A 22478-nucleotide genomic window follows, 5' to 3' on the forward strand; every position below is an offset into this window, starting at 1 on the left:
GGGTTAACCCTTTTGTAGTGTGGTAGTGAAAGGGTTAAGTTAGGTATGGCGTGGGTGAATACTCAATTCAAAATGATAAAAAAAAAATATATATATATAATTAAAAGGTTATATCATTTGCATAATAAAAAATCGCACCTCTACTGCAAGGGGCGCAGCGTCGTTAACACCTCGTTAACAGCACTGCCAGGTTAATGGTGCATGAATACCGCAGTAGCAGTGCAGAGCAGAGCTCAGAGTCCTAAGAGCTGCATCTGTACCTGCAGGTCCAGAGGGTTGAGCTGCTTGGCCTTGTCTCCCGCGTTGCGCTTGTAGTCCTCCACGGTCCAGGAGGGCGGGCCTCTCTTGCCGTCCGACAGGGCGGTCAGCCGCAGGTCGGTGTAGAGGGGGCTGCCCTTCATGTGGGCCGCCTTGACGGAGGGGGGGAACGGGTGCGGGGTGAACACCTGCTCTATCAGGAAGGAGTCCTTGGGGGGCTTGGGGGGGCGGTGAGCCTGGGGGGGAAGCTCGTACTGGCGCTCGCGGTCCGCCTGGGTGGGTGGGGAGGGGGGGGTGGGGGGGGGGGGGGGGGGGGGGCAGAGAGGGGGAGAGAGAGAGTAAATGGTAAATATAAACGGTAAACGGTGCATTTATATATAACAGCTTTCATCCAAAGCGCTTTACAATTATTCTGTTCCTCACATTTCACCCCGTTCCCTCACACATTCACACACCGACGGCGGAGGCGACCGCGCGAGATTAGCAATTAGGTGGTTAAGTGTCTTGCTCAACGGCACATCGACGCGCTGCCCCGGGAGGAGCGGGAATCAAACCGGGAACTTTCCGATGACCAGACGACCCGCTCTACCTCTACCTCCCGAGCCGCTTTCACCGTGTGTGTGTGTGTGTGTGTGTGTGTGTGTCAGAAGTCGTAAGTCATCGCATCTGCTAAATTATTACAGAAAAGTCAAATGTGGTTATTTAACCCTTTCACCACCACACTACCAAATGGTTAACCCTTTCACTGCCACACGACAAAGGGTTAACCCTATCACAACCACACTACAGAAGGTTAACCTTTCACTACCACACTACAGACGGCCGTCTGTAGTGTGGTAGTGAAAGGTTAACCTTCTGTAGTGTGGTAGTGAAAGGTTATCCTTCTGTACTGTGGTAGTGAAAGGTTATCCTTCTGTAGTGTGGTAGTGAAAGGTTAACCTTCTGTCGTGTGGTGGTGAAAGTATTAACCCTTTGTAGTGTGGTAGTGAAAGGTTAACCGTCTGTAGTGTGGTGGTGAAAGTATTAACCCTTTGTCGTGTGGTAGTGAAAGGTTAACCTCCTGTAGTGTGGTAGTGAAAGGTTAACCGTCTGTAGTGTGGTGGTGAAAGTGTTAACCCTTTGTAGTGTGGTAGTGAAAGGTTAACCTTCTGTAGTGTGGTAGTGAAAGGGTTAACCTTCTGTATTGTGGCAGTGAAAGGTTAACCTTCACCCTGCTCCACACTCTGCCCCGCCCCCACCCCCTGCTCCACACTCTGCCCCGCCCCCACCCCCTGCTGCACACTCTGTCCCGCCCCCACCCCCCTGCTCCACACTCTGCCCCGCCCCCACCCCCCTGCTCCACACTCTGCCCCGCCCCCACCCCCCTGCTCCACACTCTGCCCCGCCCCCACCCCCCTGCTGCACACTCTGCCCCGCCCCCACCCCCTGCTCCACACTCTGCCCCACCCCCACCCCCCTGCTCCACACTCTGCCCCGCCCCACCCCCCTGCTCCACACTCTGCCCCGCCCCCACCCCCCTGCTGCACACTCTGCCCCGCCCCCACCCCCTGCTCCACACTCTGCCCCGCCCCCACCCCCCTGCTGCACACTCTGCCCCGCCCCCACCCCCCTGCTCCACACTCTGCCCCGCCCCAACCGGTGATGTCAGAATGGTGCTCTCAAAGAGCCGCTCTCACGCACTGAGGGGTAGGCGGCAGTGTTGTAGTCGAGTCACTAAAACTCGAGTCCAAGTCGAGTCCCCAGTGTTCGAGTCTGAGAAAGAAGAGCCTGAGTCGAGTCCGAGTCGAGTCCCTGTTACCCCAGTCCGAGTCCAAGTCCGAGTCATGAAGATTGAGTCCACTCCACTCTGGCAGTCAAAGAGCCGACGTACACATAAAGAAAAGGTCAACATTAAACATAAATGACACAGCGGTCACCGTTTCAAAGGGAGTTTATTTACTTTGTGACACAATAGCCAAACAAATGCACTAGCCATCAATATCGTATGCCGATGATTAGGGCCTATTACAACAACAAAAAATGGTATTCATCAATTAACAAGTCCGAGTCCTCGTCTGCACCTTCCGAGTCCAAATGCAGTCAATGCTCGAGTCCAAGTCCAAGTCTGAGTCATCGGTGCTCAAGTCCAAGTCGAGTCACGAGTCCTGAAAATCAGTCCAGGACTCGAGTCCTACAGCACTGGGGTGGGGGGGCAGAACGAGCAGTGAAAAGACCCTCTCTGGGGCAGCAACGTGTTTCATTAGCAGTGTTACATTACTGAGTGAGAAAGTGTCTTATGATGATCATTTGAAAGAGAGAGAGAGAGAGAGAGAGAGAGAGAGAGAGAGAGAGAGAGAGAGAGAGAGAGACAGTCTGGGAGAGAGAGAGAGAGAGAGAGAGAGAGCTGAGAGAGAGAGAGAGAGAGAGAGAGAGAGAGAGTCTGGGAGAGAGACAGTGAGAAAACCTTGGCTGTTATTGTGTAAAAATCCAGCAGTTTATATTTTATTCATTATTAATGAATTAATGTATTTATTCCCGGTTCGATTCCGACTCCTCCTGGCAGCGTGTCGAAGTGTCCTTGAGCAAGACACTTAACCCCTAATTGCTCTCGATGAGCAGGTTGGCATCTTGCATGGTCGCCTCCGCCGTCGGTGTGTGAATGTGTGAGTGAATTGGGTCAAATGTGAGGAACTCTGTGCGAAAAAGTCTACAGGGGTCTGCTTATATCTGTTACAGGAAGGACCAGGGCCGGACTGGGGAAATAATTCATACCGGGAGATATAGCGCGAAATATAGCCCCAGTCAGGCCACTTTTTAAGTGGGGGGTCCCCCACCAGGAACATTTTAGTTACAAAGACTTTAATTTGCTGCATTCTGGTGAATTTTAGTGCATGTGAATCACAAACTAATGAGCCAACAATTTCTTAGTACAATGTACTGTTATGAACCTCAAATAAAACTGTTGTGGCACTAGCAATGCTACTCTCTCCACCTTCAAAAAGAAAAAAGCAAGAGCACAACATATTTTTCTATTTACTATTATAATACAGTTAAAAGGTTAAAATAGCCCTTTACACAAACATTAAATAACAGACCTTTCATTACAACAGTAATGAACAGTATAGCCAGAATAGTGACACATGTATCGCGTGTGGTGATCACACGCATGCATGCACAACGAAGACAGAAGATTGCGTTGTCTCAATCATTTAACTATAAAATGAGCTCAAAGTATGAGCTCACTGACTGAAATGTCCAACAAAAAGCATCAATTGTCAAATAATATTGATCACATTAACTAGACTAGATGTTTTTGAGGAAATTAGAAAGGGAACAACAACTTAACCCTTGTGTCTGATCAGATTCTTATTTTTTTTATAACTTTGCAGTGTTTATGTTTGTAGCCAATATATGTGGCAAAGGTGTGTAATCTTTGAATTATCTTGGAATTATTTTGACTTTCTCTTTCATACATTGTTTATTCAACTTCAGCCCTGATCATAACCACCACATATTGTTTTTTGTAATGTCAGATTTAACAACTCCTTTCAGAAAAGTGGGAGTATTTAATTTTTTATCTGAAATTGAATAAAATATTTATGGAAAAGAAAGTGGGAAATTATTTCAACATACTGTATAATCTTTTTATGGCGTTTTTCAATTTAGTCCCCTAATATGGTAAGAATATAACACTTTAGTTTTCAGACACAAGGGTTAAATTATTTATTTGTTTCTTGGCAGATTTAACATTGGGCTTTTGACAGGGGAGATGATGCATTGCATGGTAACTTTAGCTAGCTAACATCCACATGTTTATTTGTATCACTGACTAACCTGCTGGTTCCTTGACCTTGCAAGAAAACATTTGATAAATGTTGCCGGATTTAGCAGCATCTCCTGTAAGGGCCTTTCTTTTTCTTTGTTTCATCCCTCTCTCCTCCACCATTTCTCTTTCTTCCACTGGCCATCTTGACATCAACGTTAATTGACTTTCGCTCTACTGTATCTCTCCTGAGTCCCTCACTACCTGGCTCACTGCCTGGCTGTTATTCTGCATCTGAGTGCCATCTGCCATTCCATTCGCCGCCTCCGCTGTCAATCAGTTGTATCGCCTGGTCCCGCCTCCACCAATCACAAGCGGCAGCACGGCTCCATTTGTGTGTGTGTGATCCGCGAGAGGGAGAGAGTCAGATAGTTCAGTGAAATCCTGGTTGTTCCCCACCAACCTAGGTTATCTAACTATCGCGCCGCCACAACTAGAAACAATGGCATGGCAAAAAAAAATTTAAATTATTAAAAATAAAAATAAAAATAAATTTTTATAAAAAATGTTTTCTTTTTTTTTGCAGGCCAGGCCAGGCCACCGGGAAAACTCCCGGTGCTCCCGATGGCCAGTCCGGGCCTGGGAAGGACTAATAGCAGGAACACATTTAGACAATCATGCATTTGTGTAGTGTGTAGTATGCAGTATGTAGTGTGTGCAATGTAAAATCTTAAATTGAATGAGTGTATGCCTAGCACATATCCATGAGGAATGAACAAGGTCCAATATTGCCTCTCACTGCTCATCTGAAAGGTCCTCGCTACGTTTAAGAGTCGCCAGAGATGACATGTCATTCTGTCACATCTCTCCAACACAATCCCCTTTTTATTTGGATTTCATTTGAGGAAGTCATCAAGGATGTATGAAGGGAATTGTGGGGAACTGTTTTGCACAAACAGTTTGCAACCATTTCTGATAGTTGGGCAAATTATAGAATTTATTTTTGTGAATAGTATTGTCTGATTAAAGATCTCCAATGGATTTAATACCCTAATTACGTCACACATGAAACACTGGGTCGTCACAGGAAGGGGCACACAAAATGAAGAGAGGGTCTTTAAGACTGGAGAGAGGGTCTTTAAATGATGAACTACGATAGAAGACCGGAGAGAGGGTCTTTAAATGATGAACTACGATAGAAGACCGGAGAGAGGGTCTTTAAGACCGGAGAGAGGGTCTTTAAATGATGAACTACGATAGAAGACCGGAGAGAGGGTCTTTAAGACTGGAAAGAGGGTCTTTAAATAATGAACTACAATAGAAGACTGGAGAGAGGGTCTTTAAACCCACATGAACTACAATAAAAGACTGGAGAGAGGGTCTTTAAATAATGAACTACAATAGAAGACCGGAGAGAGGGTCTTTAAATAATGAACTACAATAAAAACTGGAGAGAGGGTCTTTAAATAATGAACTACAATAAAAGACTGGAGAGAGGGTCTTTAAATAATGAACTACAATAGAAGACTGGAGAGAGGGTCTTTAAATAATGAACTACAATAGAAGACTGGAGAGAGGGTCTTTAAATAATGAACTACAATAGAAGACTGGAGAGAGGGTCTTTAAGCCTAAATTAACTGCAATATAATACTGGAGAGAGGGTCTTTAAGATTGGAGAGAGTGTATTTAATACTGGAGAGAGGGTCTTTGAGCCAAAATGCTTATGCTGCTGTTTTCTTTGTATTTTGTCATGCCTGTCTTCTTTTATTTTGTCCAGTTCCTCCTCTCTAACGCCCAATACCTTTTGTTGCCTTTTGCTTTCATCTTCATATCATGTATCTCTTTCTCTTCTGCTGCCTCCCATTCCTCATACGTTTTGAGTTCCCCAAAAAGAGTAAATGTTATATTGAAATCTATTCCTTGTTTGTTTGTTTGTTTGTTTGTTTGTTTGTTTGTTTGTTTGTTTGTTTTAGTTAGCTACATTTAGTTTGTGAAAAAGGCAACTTGAACGTTATGTCAGATAGTTGCTATGGTTACATGTTGGGTTCAGCGGTAACATTGTTAAACAGTGGTAATGTTGAAAACAGTGAAACAAGCACATACATTTTTAGCTGTGATGAGGCTCTAGCCGTACAGTATATACAAAAATAATCAACACCCCTCCAGTCAATCAGAATTGAGTATTCACCCAGGCCATGGTATAAATAGTCATCTTAAACGGTTTACCTTTTTTTCTGGGGGATCCCTGGGACCCCATTAAGGACCCCTGGAGGGTCCACATATCGCATGTTGAGAAACAATTCTATGCTGTAAGTGATCATTAAAACAGTGGGCTTCTAAAAAGGCCTGAACCAATCCCTGTAATACATCCCCAGGACCTAGTAGATGGTTGCACAGTGAACTCCTTCACAAGCCGTTGGTTAAAATATGGCTGAATAAACCGCACAAAGGTTTATCAATCCAGTGTGTGGGTGTCTATATTTCCTCTTCTATTTCTATTGTTCTACCATTTTTAGATATGAACACACAACTTCCTTGGTGAATTGTTCCCATTGTATGTTTAGATATGAACACACAACTTCCTTGCGGAATTGTTTCCATTACATGTTTAGATATGAACACACAACGTCCTTGGTGAATTGTTCCCATTGTATTTATCACCCCCCCCCCCTCTAAGCAGTCAATGGTCTCTAATTACACACCCTCAAGACACCTCCGCTCTACATCTTCTAACTACACACCCTCAAGACACCTCCACTCTACATCTTCTAACTACACTTTAGGTTCATTATCCCTTATCTGCCCTCAGCCCCCCCCCCCCCTTTTCCCCTATTGCCCCCTTTCCCTAGCCCTCTTGATTGTGAAGCGACCTTGGGTTTCCTGAAAGGCTCTATAGAAATTGGATTTATTATGGATTATTATTACACACCCTCAAGACACCTCCGCTCTACATCTTCTAACTACACACCCTCAAGAGCCCTCCACTCTACATATTCTAACTACACACCCTCAAGACCCCTAGGCTCTGCATCTTCTAACTACACAAATACTGCGGCATGGTCATGCTGGACCTACAAAAGGCCTTCGACACTGTCAATCACTCCATTCTGATTGACAAGCTAAAAGCAATTGGTTTTGATAGTCTTATCAGTGAGCTGGATGCAATCCTACCTTGAGGGGAGGGAACAGATGGTGGATGTAAACGGTACCCTACCCCCCCCCCCCCCTCACAGTGAGCTGTGGTGTTCCACAAGGAAGCATACTAGGACCGCTACTGTTCCTAATTTATGCAAATTACATGTCGTCATCTTGTGACTGCAACTTGTTCCTGTTTGCGGACGACTCAGCCCTGCTGGTCTCTGACAAGAACAAGTTACAGGTTGAAAAAACCCTCAGCTCGGAACTAGGCAGAATCTGCATATGGCTCACTGATAACAAACTATCATTACACATGGGCAAAACAGAGTCCATTCTCTTCGGTTCAAATAACAAACTCAGCAAGACCGACGGCTTCTCAGTTACAGTGGGTGAAAATATTGTCACAATGAAAGATGAAATTACCTACCTGGGTTCCATCCTAGAGGCTAATCTCTCCTGTGACAAAATGGCATCCAATGTAATAAAAAAAGTCAATCAACGAACTCGATTCTTGTACCAGATCTCCTCTCTGGTAAACAGAAATACCCTGAAGACTCTGGCAGGAGCACTCATTCAAAGGTACTACGACTATGCTTGCACCTCATGGTACCAAAGCACCTCAAAGGCGCTAAAAACAAAATTACAAACATCTCAAAACAAACTGGTCAGACTACTGCTTGACCTTACTCCTAGAACCCACCTCACCCCTGCCCACTTTGACAACCTAGGATGGCTTAGAGTAGACGACAGAGTACATACAGCAACTTGCAATGGGCCTGGTCTACAAGATACACTACACGACCAAGGTACCCATGTACATGTCAAAATACTTCCCAAAGGTCAGTGAATACCACGATCACAACACCAGAGGGAGCTCCACAAATCATGTTAAACCCACATTCGGCTCAAACAAGGGACTAAACACGTTTCGCAATTATGCCACATCAATGTGGAACGCCCTACCCAAAGCTGTAAAGGAATGTGAATCACTACCAGTGGAGGTTTCTCTATGACAACACGTGAAACACAAATTCACTCATAATTCATAATTATTATTAATTTACATATACCTATATAAAAAAAAATATATATATATATATATATTTTTTTTTTATTTTTATTTTTTTTATATATATATGTTTTCCTCTGTAAAAAAATGCCAGTGCATTTTTTTTTTTTTTTAAATGGCCAAAATTGACAGCTCTGAGCATGCCTGCACTGCAGTATTGCCTTAATTATTCGTGAAGAATACTTCACAGGTGTGACCCTTTGTTAAATAAATAATATATAACAGCGAATCAAAATAGGCTATTAATTTCATCTAAGCACGGTCTGTGCAGTTAAACTCTTGCCACTGAATGGAGGATTGATTGATTGACAGCCTTGACATCCAATATTACACAGAGGTTGAATGATTGACAACCTTCAAAATCCAATCAGAGACTGTCTGCAAGTGGTGCCAGGAAGTCTGCAGCTGGACTGGCGTCAGTGTTCTACTATAGTCAACGTTGTGTTGCATCATCTGTTTGCCTGAAGAAGAACATTTATTTGCCTAATATAATCATTCATATTTTAATATCTTTATTCACTTGTTCAGTTATTGTTGTGCACTGCATCGTTTACTTGGATGATATAAATATATATTTTTTTAAATCTCAGTTGAACTTGAAGACTAGTGTAGTTCTAACTAACTTCCTTGTTGTTGTAGCTGGCTAATATAGGAAATTATTTTTGCAAAGAATTATGGATGCTCCTCCAAACATCGTAGATCGGATCATACAGGAATCTTTTCACACATTCTCCTATGAAGAAAAGCTAAGAGTAAAAGCAGACGGTTATAAGGAGACAGCAAATTAATGAATGAATGAAAACTTTATTTGGGTGAATCGCTTGGGTGACTGTCTGGAGTCGGAGTCCCGAAAATGGAACGTGTGTCACGCATCAACATAATAGTGGATTTCGACAGCATCCTCACGCAAATGAAGGATCGATTGGATTAGATCACAAAAGACTGCTGTTTGATGATAGATGATTTTATCTCAGTTGTTGTCAAACGAAAGCCTGCAGTGCTTAGCCTGGACCAGCCGAAGTGTAGTAGTTCTAACTTCACTCGGGAGACAAAAGCCAAACATCAATTTGATGCAACAAGCTGGCTCGCGATGCTATATTGTTTACATTTCCCATGGGATTAATGCACGCGGCTCGAGTCGGACTCGTCACATGGAGAAGCTGCACTATTCAACGATGGATGAGATCGATCGAGATACCGTCTTTATGGGTAAGTGTCTTGGCTTTAGAATGTCAGTTTGTGTAACGTTAAGGCGCTCCCATAGTCCAGCAGACTGTACACAGAGCCGCGCGGACATCCGCGGAGTCTGCTCTGTGTACAGTCTGCTGGACTATGGGAGCACCTTTACTGTAACCGAATTTAAACCGCATCATAACTCCTACATCGACCATGTCACTTTTCAAAAGGCATGAATGAATGAAAACTTTATTTAACAGATTGCAGAATGGGTACAATATACAGTACGGCTCAATACACATAATTATTAAGGAGATGCAGTAGACCAGATAAAGACTTTCGTCTTGTTTACATCAGGGTCCCCCATTTTCAATTCATAGTGAAATGTATCTTGTGTTATTAGGAGCCCTGCTAAAGTTGGTAGCTAACGTTATATTGATAATGTTTCAATATTATCAGGTTGATATTATTAGGTTGATATTATAATGGTGTCAGTGTTTCAGATAGCAAGGTGTCAGAGCTTTGGTTGAGAGAGATTACAGTGCTGTCTCTTAAAACTCATAAACAAGTATTGAGCAAGACGAGTTAGTCTGTTGTGTTGTGCGTATTGTATGGGAGGGATAATGATGACTGTGTGTAACTAGGAGGGATATGAGGACTGTGTGTATGTGGCACTGAATTGATGTAAACAAGACGAAAGTCTTTCTCTGGTCTGCATCCCCTTAACATGTGTATTGAGCCGTACTGTATTGTACCCATTCTGCAATCTGTTAAATAAAGTTTTCATTCATCATTCATTCATTCATTCATTCATTCATTCATTCATTCATTCATTCATTCATTCATTCAGTGTAGAACGAAGAACTATAACATTCTCATTATCAAAGACCACAGTCTTAAACACACGCACACACAAAAGATACATGGACTATTGTTATTGGACACAAGCCACACACATGGACCCTGCACTGCACCATAATACACCTGTGATTATAGTATACTTGTTATTACACACACACACACACACACACACACACACACACACACACACACACACACACACACACACACACACACACACACACACACACACACACACACACACACACACACACACACACTCTCTCTCATTCAGTTCTGTTGTGTTAATATAAACCCGCCGTGGTCTCTCTCTGTCTCTCTCTCTCATTCAGTTCTGTTGTGTTAATATAAACCCGCCGTGGTCTCTCTCATTCATTCATTCATTCATTCATTCATTCATTCATTCATTCATTCATTCATTCATTCATTGTCCTTGTGTTACATAAAAACCCATCTGTGGCCTCGTGCAGAGGAAGGTGTTAAATACATGTTAGATATTCCAATGTACAGTTTTGCATACCATTGACTCAGAATGGTCTGTGTTATTTAAATCGTCACAGCAGTATAGTTTGTTTATACTTCAGTATGACAAGTATGATATTTAAACATGGTCCCCAAAATGAATGGAAGCGAATGAGGAGCCTGACACATGGGAGGAATGGGGGTGTTACAGCGTTGGGGATGTTTAAAAAATATAATTTAATATATAATATAATATAATAATTTGTGCTTCACCTAAAAATTTGGTCAGCAGCCTCCACTGATCACTACCCACTTTCAAAACCACTCTCAAGGCACGACAACGCCTCTACTTCCTCAGGCGCCTAAGGAAGTTCCAAGTCAGTCAGAAGATCCTTAGGAACTTCTACTCATGTACAATAGAGAGCATCCTGACTGGCAACATCACCTCCTGGTTTGGGAATAGCACTGCACAAGACCGTAGCAGACTACAAAGAGTGACACGTTCAGCCGAACGCACAATTGGAGGGGGGCTTCCCACCCTCCAGAACATTTACAACAAGCGGTGCAGGGGGAAGGCTAAGAGAATTATTAAGGACTCGAGCCACCCGAACAACTGCCTCTTTGAACTGCTGCGGTCAGGCAAGCGATACCGGAGTCTTAAGGCGAGCACAGAAAGACTCAGAAGAAGCTTCTATCCCCAGGCCATCAGGCTGCTAAACGAACAATAAACACTATGCAACAACCATCAAATGCACACAGCACACACACCCACACACTCACTTAAACAAACAACACACTGCAGCACCCACTCTCCACACTTTAGATCACACAAACACACTTTATATTTATTGATAAAGGATTTGCACTACAACTCGTACACCTACTGTAAATTGTACCTAAATTGCACCTCATCCCATTTCTGCCTTGCACTATATAGTATTGTATATTAGTACACTGCATAGTATTGTATATTATATGGTAACTCAGTTACGTCTATTCTGCATCGAACATTGTACATATGTCTATACTGAACACTATGACCTCATTTTTTTTTACTTCTAATTTACATGCTATACTATGTTATTTTATTTCATACTATGTTATTTTATTTCATACTTATCTTGTCTTGCACAGTCTCTGGAGCGTAACAGTAAGAAGCATTTTGTATAAAAGTATTCTGTACTTCTGTATGACAACTATTAAAGAAACTTGAACTTGAACCTACGGGAGACTGCAATTCGAAACTGGCCCCTGTAAATGTCCTAACCCAACCCCCTCCAATGTACAGTAATTTACCTAGTATGGTTTTGTCAATATTCCAATGTACAGTTTTGCTTGTTCGTACAGAGTCCCCCCCCCCCCCCCAACCCCCTCCAATGTAAATTACCTAGTATGGTTGTCAATATCCCAATGTACAGTTTTGCTTGTACAGTTGTACAGTGTTCCCCCCCCAACCCCGCCCTACCCAACCCCTCCCTACCCAACCCCCCCCCCCCCAACCCCCTCCAATGTACAGTTTCTACGTCAAATGTATATACTCCCTTTTCTGGACTCTTTTTGTATCACAAACAGTACTGTATTTGCGGTATGTCATAAATGTATAGATGTAGCAGTACTGTCTATCTGTATGTCGTGTATGTCATATATGTCCTGATGAATTGAAAATGGGGGACCCTGATGTAAACAAGATGAAAGTCTTTCTCTGGTCTGCATCCCCTTAACAATTGTGTGTATTGTACCCATTCTGCAATCTGTTAATAAAGTTTCCAATCAATCAATCAAACCCTCAAGGCCCCTACACTCTACATCTTCTAACTACACACCCTAAAGACCCCTAGGCTCTGCATCTTCTAACTACACACCCTCAAGGCCCCTACACTCTACATCTTCTAACTACACACCCTCAAGACCCCTCCGCTCTACATCTTCTAACTACACACCCTCAAGACCCCTCCGCGCTACATCTTCTAACTACACGCCCTCAAGACCCCTCCGCTCTACATCTTCTAACTACACACCCTCAAGACCCCTCCGCTCTACATCTTCTAACTACACACCCTCAAGACCCCTCCGCTCTACATCTTCTAACTACACACCCTCAAGACCCCTCCGCTCTACATCTTCTAACTACACACCCTCAAGACTCCTCCGCTCTACATCTTCCGGCCACCTCAGACCCACTCCTATGCAAGCTCCAGAAGGGGCATCAAAGAGAAGCCGCCTATTCTCGGTCCTCGCTCCACAATGGTGAAACAAACTTCCCACCACAGTTAGGACAGCCGAAACACAACAAATCATTCGCCGTCGACTAAAAACACACTTCTTCAATCAATATCTGAAATGAAAGAAGAAAAAGAAAACTAACCTTCTTACTGTCTTCGACTATCATGCACTGTTTCAACACTGTTTGATGAACATTGTTACTCAGCTGAAAGAGTTGTGCCCTTCCTGCTGACCTGTCGTACATAACTTGTAAGTCGCTTAGGTTAAAGGCGTTCAGCTAAATGACTAAATGTAAATGTAAATAGATAAGCCCACCTGACACCAGAACAGATTGATTGCATTGATCCCTTAGCACTCTGAGGCAGCAGCATGTTATCCGCGTCATCAGTCATCTCCAGGGTCAGCGAAGGTGACTGGAATCTAATCCTGCTTCCGTCTAATTAGCTCACACCATGTCAAAGAGTACCACACACTCACAGCCACATTTCCATTCCCTTCACATTGACTTCCGTTAATTCACCAAACCTTAGCCATAACCACTACATGTCTAACCTAAGCCTAACCCCTAACTGTGAAATGGACAAATTCATTTTATTCTTGTTTTGTTCTTGGGGATATTTGGTCCTGGGGCGTGCGCACGCGCACACATGCATACACCAAATCCCCATCCATCAAAGATGGCCATTTAGTGTTAATTGGATGCTGATGGCAGACGGTCGAGGAAGGAAAGAAAGACTAACATTAGAGAACTATGAAGAGGCAAAAGCCATCCGGGGCGCAGTATAAAAAGAGAAGAGAAGAGAAACGTGCCAAGGATAAAGGTATGCAAATATTTTTTTTATCCACTTTTTCTCCTTATTTTTTCTATTTTTCTCCCATCCCAATTTTGTATTTCCAATTCTTTCCTCCCCTGTCTTGAACATTGCCAGACTATGCCTCCACTGGTCGGCTGTAGTGAGGACAGAAGCCTTGCATCATGTGTCCCATCCGGTACACGAGGAGGCAGTCTGTCGCATCTTTTCACCGCAGCAGCTCGAACTCTCAGTGGCGAGGAGTAACGCGTGGGAGGCTCACGCTGCCCCCGATACTTCCTGTTTCCGCCGTACCGGCGTCACCCAACCGACCTGTAGGAGTCGCTGTCCACAACGTCCAATCCCCACCCACCGGCTTTCCCGCCCTCTAACACTGCCAATTGTGTTAGTATGACGGCCGGCCAAGCCGGTAGCAACGCAGAGAGCTAGGCTCGATACCAGCATCTCCTGCGTTAGTGGCGAGCGCCTTGCCCACTGTGCCACTTAGCCACCAAAGGTATGCAATTTTGATTGTATTGTCAACATTAGCGGATGGATCATGTCTAGCCAGCGTTTGTTATTGCCATTCAGTCGAAACTGTCATAAGGCTATTTTTAGCAAAACATATTGCAAGTTCAGCAATACAGCAATTTGCGTAATTTTCATTGTGTCATGAAATAGACATTTGAGTAATAATAACAACGTTAGTTTTGGTGTAGCGAGCTAGCCAGTGTGGTGGAATGTTAGTTAGTTGGTAACGTTAGCTAACATTAAGTTTACCTAAAACAATTTTTTTTAAGTTTTGAAGTGATGAAGCTTGCCTACAGCGCCAAATGTGCTAGGTCCGGCCCTGGACAAACCCATACCAGATGACATTATTTAGAGTGATGTTGATAGCCTGTTAGCTTGGCATAGACGAACAGGTCTGGACTCATTCTCACTCGTCAATGGTACTTACACCCTGCAGGGAGTGCTCATTTACACCACAGCCTGCTACTGGATACTGTTCCAAATGGACAGGCTCCATACGGATTGACGCCCAGAGAACTCACCTCTTGTGATCGACATCGATGGCCGTAAATATCGATGGTGCGAGCTGTGCGTGGGCCCAGAAGCTGTCAGGGGCCCGTGTGGGAAGCCCATCTTTTGCCACTTGCTTCTACTATCGTAGACGGGGCCCTATGTGCATTGACCGTTCCTGTGTCAGACTGTAATCCATGTCTGCGATGAGGTTTTGGCTGCTATGCCGTTCACGATGGTCGATGAACGATGAAAGACAATTCTATAAATGCAAGTGATTGTGTGACCAGGGGCCGTCATCCATTCATTCATACTGTGTGTGGGTCTATAATGAGTTGCTTCTCTTGACGGTTATTTGTCCTTCGGATGAGACGCTAAACCGAAGAGGTCCTGACTGAATCTCGGTCGTTTAAAGAACCCAGGACACCTATCGCAAAGAGTAGGGGGTTCCCCGAAGTTTCTGGTCAAATTCCCAATCAGGTCTCTGACATCAAGGCCACCTAATCATCCCTCCCCCCCTTAATTGGCTGATATCAATCCCTGTCTCCTGAGCCGTTCAGCCATTGTGTAGTGTGATGTGTGCCGGGTGCCAGTGTATGGCAGCCATTGAGCCTGCGTAGCCCAAGGTCGGGTGCTACTAGCTAAGGAGGCAATTTCCAACCCTACATTGTGGGGAGTACTTTGAGTGTCTAGAAACGCGCTATATAAATTAGGGATGTCCGATATTATCGGCCGATATCGACATTAAAATGTGATATCGGAAAATATCGGTATCGGTTTTCAATTTTTTTTTCTTTATTTTTTTTTTACATTTTAATAACCTTTATTTACCCAGGCAAGCAAGTAAGAACAAATTCTGATTTTATTTATTGTCAAAAGTATGCATAATGTTGTGTTAATTCCACAACAAGAGATATGTAAGGGATAATGTATAGCTACGAGGTCATTGTCGCAAAATAATTGACCAACACGGAGTTTAAAATACAGAGGCGCCTCGGCGAGGTGTTTTAAACGTCAGTGAAGGTCAATTATTTTGCGATGATGACCGAGTATAGCTATACATTATCCCGCTTATTACATGGCTAACTTACTAACAATATACCTAATTCATTTGACAAAATTGACAAGACGAGATCAAATGCAGACGCAGTTGTTCTGTGGCTCTATCAGCCCAAATAAAGTGATTATTATTATCGCGGGCAGCCCGGCAGGTGTGTCTGATTGCACTGAAACAGTGTGTGTCAGTGGGGCTTGATTACTCCAGCTGCGAAAAACAATAATCACCGGTGGTTATCGAAAAATTATTCACCGCTGTCGGGGGCTATTGACCAATCACAATCAAGCATTTCGGCGAATGTGAAAACGCCATGTAATAAGTAATGTTAATTACCTGAAATTATTAAATTTAAATGGAACCCTGCATATATCGGTATCGGTTGATATCGGTATCGGAAATGAAGAGTTGGACAATATCGGTATATCGGTATCGGTAAAAAAGCCAATATCAAGCATCCCTAATATAAATGTAATTAATTATTATTATGCTTACTATTGACATATTGGGTAAGCTACCTTTGTGTTGATTGGTTAGTCTAAAGCTAAAGCTATTTCATATGTTTGATAGTTGGAGAAGCCAGGCTGTGGTGGTTTGAGTCCAGAGCAGGCTGTTAGATTCGCTTTGATAACCCTGGCACTCCTGACACGCTGCTGTCCGTGGTGCTGATCAAAGGCTGGTTTGCAGGATGGGGAGTTTCAGCCTCTCCATGGAGACATAGCAGTTGTTGTCTGGAGTGTTCGTGTGTGTGTGTGTGTGTGTGTGTGTGTGTGTGTGTGTGTGTGTGTGTGTGTGTGTGTGTGTGTGTGTGTGTGTGTGTGTGTGTGTGTGTGTGTGTGTGCGTGCGTGTGTGCGTGCGTGCGTGCGTGCGTGCGTGTGTGTGTGTGTGCACAAATGTGCATTTGTGTTTGGGCGGGTAAGGGGGGGGGGGCAAGAATAAACGTGCACTGGTCAATCACAATTATGTTACGCTGCTGGTTCACATCATTAAAATCTGTTCTACTTAGAGCTCTCTCTCTCTCTCTTTCTCCCATATCCCCTTCCACATCAAGAGAAGTGAAATTGCCTTAATATGCAGAGTAGGTGCAGAGTTAATGGGGATGCCTTATATTAATGGGGATGCCCCTGCTGTAATGGGGATGCCTTATAGCCACTAGCCTGCCTGCTGTAATTGGGGATGCCTTATAGCCACTAGCCTGCCTGCTGTAACGGGGATGCCTTATAGCAGGGGTGGCCAACCCGCGGCTCGCGAGCCGCGTGCGGCTCTTTGCCCGTCAATGTGCGGCTCTTCCATCAATTTTTTTTAATGTCACTCATTCCATAAGGACATAGAATAAACATTTACAATTTTATGGTCCATTTGCATGTTCTTGGTATCTGAATCTAGGGACATATATGGATCAGTGTCAGAAATAGTGTGAATGTTACTAGGCTTGAGTAAATTGTAATGAACCAAAGGAGAATATCAATTCTATTTAAAAAAAAATTATCTTTGACTGTGAATAACACCATGCTAAAATGGACCAGACCTGAAAAATCTAAGCAAATGAATAAAGGGAAGATGATTAAACAGAAGGTTTTGTAGATACAGTACTGAATTCTGCCATCTTTTTTATAATGTAAATTTCTCCACAATTTTTCATCGTATTGCAACACCGTTTTTTGCAAGACGTTCACAGAAAGGTAGATAAACGAACTGCGTTCTGTTTTATGGCAATAACGTTCAGGTTTGTGGGAGATAATCCCAAAAAATAAGAGAAATAAAAAAGTTAATCCAGAAGTCAGATGATTGACAGGGGCTGGTGTGAGCTGGGTAGGGTAGTTTTTTGAAATTCGAAAGCCCTGAGTCTCTTCCTTCAAAAGACTACACTCACTTTCGGCTGTGCCACTTCTTCCTGTCAATATGTGCCGGTTTCCGACTCAATGCCCTGAGATTTCTATAATCTTATATTTCACTAATAACAGTTAAAATAATTGGTAAACAAACGTAATGCTGAAAATATACACTTTTACTGTATATCTCGGGCTTAAGAGGTTAACCCTGTGAGGCCCAAATTAAAAAGACATTAGCAACTTCAGAGGCCAGAGGGTGGGACATATAAACACATTTACTATCAAATAGCATTGTGAGGCTGAACAACAGGACCAATTGACTATATATGTGCTTAATATTTTTTAAATAAACATTCTTTTTTTAAATGGCTAAAAGTGATTCTGTAATTTTGCAACCGTGGGTCTCACAGGGTACTTTTAACCCTGTGAGGCCCAAATAAAAAAGACATTAGCAACTTCAGAGGCCAGAGGGTGAGACCTACAGTATATAAACACATGAAGGGTGCCGTGACTGAAAAAAAAGGTTGAGAAACGCTGGTATATGGTGTGGCTCTTTGTGGTACCACAGTAATTTTTGTGGCTCTTACTGTATAGTCTCTGACTGGTTGGCCACCCCTGCTCTAGTGCCACTAGCCTGCCTGCTGTAATTGGGATGCCTTATAGCCACTAGCCTGTCTGCTGTAACGGGGATGCCTTATAGCCACTAGCCTGTCTGCTGTAACGGGGATGCCTTATAGCCACTAGCCTGTCTGCTGTAACGGGGATGCCTTATAGCCACTAGCCTGTCTGCTGTAACGGGGATGCCTTATAGCCACTAGCCTGCCTGCTGTAATGGGGATGCCTTATAGCCACTACCCTGCCTGCTGTAACGGGGATGCCGTATAGCCACTACCCTGCCTGCTGTAACGGGGATGCCTTATAGCCACTAGCCTGCCTGCTGTAATGGGGATGCCTTATAGCCACTAGCCTGCCTGCTGTAATGGGGATGCCTTATAGCCACTAGCCTGCCTGCTGTAATTGGGATGCCTTATAGCCACTACCCTGCCTGCTGTAACGGGGATGCCTTATAGCCACTAGCCTGTCTGCTGTAATGGGGATGCCTTATAGCCACTAGCCTGTCTGCTGTAACGGGGATGCCTTATAGCGACTAGCCTGCCTGCTATAATTGGGGATGCCTTATAGCCACTAGCCTCCTGTCTTTGGCAAAACCATACCACCGCCCTAGCGTATTGCTGAAACACTGACCACTCATATTTAGAGAATCATATTGAATCAAATGTCATATTGAAGAAAATGCCGATGTAAGTCGACTCCACATCGGCGAGATGTTGCTAGGCAGCCAGCCAGCTAACCAAGCTGCGCTGTAACGTTAGTTGGTTAGGATGGCATTGCTAACGGCTAGAAGGCACCCACATCTGTGCTTGCTGCACTGTTGAATGAATGAATGAATGAATGAATGAATGAATGAATGAATGAATGAATGAATGAATGAATGAATGAATGCAGTTTATTTTTCGGTCTTGTTTACAGACAAATCAAACACACCCGTGTTTGAAAAAAAAAAAAAAAGGAAAAAACAAATGTAGGCCTACATATTCAAGGCAAGCTCACACACAAAATCCAAAATCAACAACCGAAAAAAAGGAATAGGCTGAAGCACATGCTCATTTTACAAATTCTTAAAAACTAAATATATTTTAATATAAGAAAGAAAAACTTAAAATATGCTGCAAGATATAATTTTTTGAAAGAAAAAATAAATGTTTGATGTTTTACTCAAAACTGTACTCCTGAATTATTTTATCCTTTAAGGCTTTTTTAAATCTCCCCTGAGAAGTACACAACTTCAACCCGTCACTAAGGCTATTCCATAATTTAACTCTCAAAATTGAAACACATCTAGCTTACCTTTTTACATGTTTTAAGAATACATAACCCTCTTAAATTATACTTTCCTTCTCTTGGTTTAAAGAGACATTGAATACAAACTGGTAGGCTTTTACTCTTAGCACACAAATTCAGAGTCATGTTTGGGGGACTGGCTGTTTCAAGGCGGCCGCATGCCTTCGAGCAACATTGTACTTTTTGTACTTATTTTATGCCTATTCTTATGTCTGCAATTTATGCATTGTATTTTATTCGGTCAACTATATGCTGATTTTATGTTAATTTTATACTAATTGCTGTGGGGCATGTTTGAAAAGTGCTATATACATAGAGTTATTCATATTTATTTATTATTATATTGTGAAAAATGTATGAATTGTACCGTCTAAGTCTCAACGACATTGAAAAGGAGGGTGACCTCAATTGTCCTTTCGAGAATAAACAAAGGTTTGAATTTAATTGAATACAATAATGGGTAACAGAGCTTAGGGTGTAGGCCATGGGCATAACTTTAATTTCTATCATATTCTTTCAAATGACCATAGGAAGAACCCTAGGATAAAGTCACAGAATAAGGCTCCTGCTGTCGGGTTTCGTGGGCTGTGTGAGTTGTGTTTCTATGGTAACAGCCTACAGGCATACGAATAGGATCAGTGGGCCAATCTGAACTGGAAGGATCATGGAGGGGGATCATGAAGGGGCGACGCTAGAGACACCTGTGCTGAGAACTTTCCGACACATCTGACTCACTCTCCCTGTCATCGCCTTCCATTGAACAGTGTTGCAGTGTTGCTCTCTTTCGCTTCTATTACCTTTGTCCAAACTACCGCATGACAATTAAAACGTGACTAATTTCAGCCCCCGCAGAGCGCTAAAGAGATTTAGGGACCCGTCTGTTCTACATCCACACACACATCCACATGCACACACTACCCCAAAATCGCCTTTTTGCTTTATTTCCGACGATATTGAGATTTTGTTATATTTTGCTTCCTAAACATGTCTTCTATGAAACTAGTGACAATAAAACGTCAATAACACACATTTAGTTGTTTATTTTACTTAATTTTGCGTGATTGCATCCATAAATGTGCGCATATTTAACTATTTAATTGCCAAACCCGAGATAAGTCGGGTTTTGGTCGTTTATTCTTTTATTCGATATTTGTATTCATTATTCATCGAGGGACCTTGGTGTTACCATAGGGAATGAGTCTGAGATCGCCAAAGTGCAATACCGGCCAAATCCAGCTAGACGGCGGTATCGAGCACCCTTTGAAACCTTATATCTTGGCCTGTGCAATGGTCAAATGTCTCCGGGTGCAGTTTTCTGGGTCGAGCCAGTTGAGCGGTTCTCCCGGTTCCATTGAAGCGCATCAAATATCCCCGATCCATATGTTGTGGTGGGTTATGCCGTGGACCAAATGGACATCGGATATACCAGATGGCGATCAAACAATTGGAATATTATTTTTAGAATACTCCCGATCACAGGTAAGGACTATCTGACGTCCATTTTAGCTTGATCGTGCAATGCTTTTATACCGATCGGGCTGATAAGAGTTTTTAGTGTTCAATACGAATGCCGTTACTGGCAATCAAATAATCAGAAACGACCCCCCCCCTCCCCTTTCATGCATTCATGATGGAACATAATACCTATTATATAGATTTGACAAACAAGGTGACGCACTCCTATCTTTTAAAGTGTGGCATTGCTACGACAGACCCGTCTAATAGCTGGCGCTGAATGAGTAAATGGGGAAGTGCCTCATTTGCATATATAAACTTAAAATTCTGAAAACTTGCAATATATTTTGTCTTAGTTTATATGTACATAACAAACTGGGAAAGTTGCATAGTGATATCTATTCAAATATTTTGTTTGCCTATTAGGGGGTACTGGTAAATCCTTCATAACAGTACCCTTCACTGTTATGTCCTTCATACAATGAACAGTACACTTGAGTTCTAGTTTGGCGTGTGTGTGTGTGTGTGTGTGTGTGTGTGTGTGTGTGTGTGTGTGTGTGTGTGTGTGTGTGTGTGTGTGTGTGTGTGTGTGTGTGTGTGTGTGTGTGTGTGTGTGTGTGTGTGTGTGTGTGTGTGTGTGTGTGTGTGTGTGTGTGTGTGTGTGTGTGTGTGTGTGTGAGGCAGTGGTTCTATTCAGTGACAGTCAATACAGTGTTTCAGTGCAGTAATCGGTTGTGTTGAGTTTGTTACTAATGTTACTAATTGTTTTTTAATCTGGCATTATCCATGCAAATGTGCGCATATTTATTCTTTTTTACTTTTGTACTGGATGAAGCACAATCTCAGGAGGCTCATACAGAACCAAGCATTTCACTGTAACGTACATGTAAATGGTAAATGGTCATTTATCCAAAGCGCTTTACAATTTGTTCCTCACATTTCACCCATTCACTCACACATTCACACACCCACGGCGGAGGCAACCATGCAAGGTGACAACCTGCTCACCGGGAGCAATTAGGGGTTAAATGTCTTGATCGAGGAGGAGCGGGAATCGAACCGGGATGACCAAATGACTGCTCTACCTCCCGAGCCACTGTCGCCCCATGTACAGTACCTTACATGTACCTTATTATGTGACAAATAGAACAAAACTTGAAACTTGAACTTGAGAAACTGTCGCCTTATTATGGCACACAAGCCCTGATTCAAAACGAGATGCTGCTGACGTCACATGACCTCTGACGGTGAGGAAAAGAGTTTGTGTTTGGGTGTGTCATGGATGGGGACGTGGTAGGGATTGATGTGTGTGTAGGGTGTTTGGGGGACTGACTGTTCCGGGGGGGTTCACATGCCTTCGAGCGACATTTTACTATTGTACTTATTTTATGCCTATTTTATTCCTAAGTATGCACATTTACATTGCACTACTTTTATTGTCTGCAATTTATGCATTTCTTTTTATTTTGTCAATTTGTGTGCTGATTTTATGCT

At 43.1% G+C, this 22478-nt stretch overlaps 1 protein-coding gene across 1 annotated transcript in view; it reads right to left on the reverse strand.

Annotated features, from left to right (window-relative positions):
* Positions 1–22478, reverse strand: part of minar1 (membrane integral NOTCH2 associated receptor 1) — a gene marked incomplete at both ends in the record, with an annotated part of 121018 nt that overhangs the window by 63225 nt on the left and 35315 nt on the right. Inside the window, one exon of the mRNA XM_084308810.1 lies at positions 261–530. Within this exon, the coding sequence (XP_084164936.1) occupies positions 261–530 (270 nt within the window). The remainder of the gene's footprint in view (positions 1–260; positions 531–22478) is intronic.

Source organism: Notolepis coatsorum (genome assembly GCF_963971535.1).
Source record: "Notolepis coatsorum genome assembly, chromosome: 2".
NCBI classification, from domain to species: Eukaryota; Metazoa; Chordata; class Actinopteri; order Aulopiformes; family Paralepididae; genus Notolepis; species Notolepis coatsorum.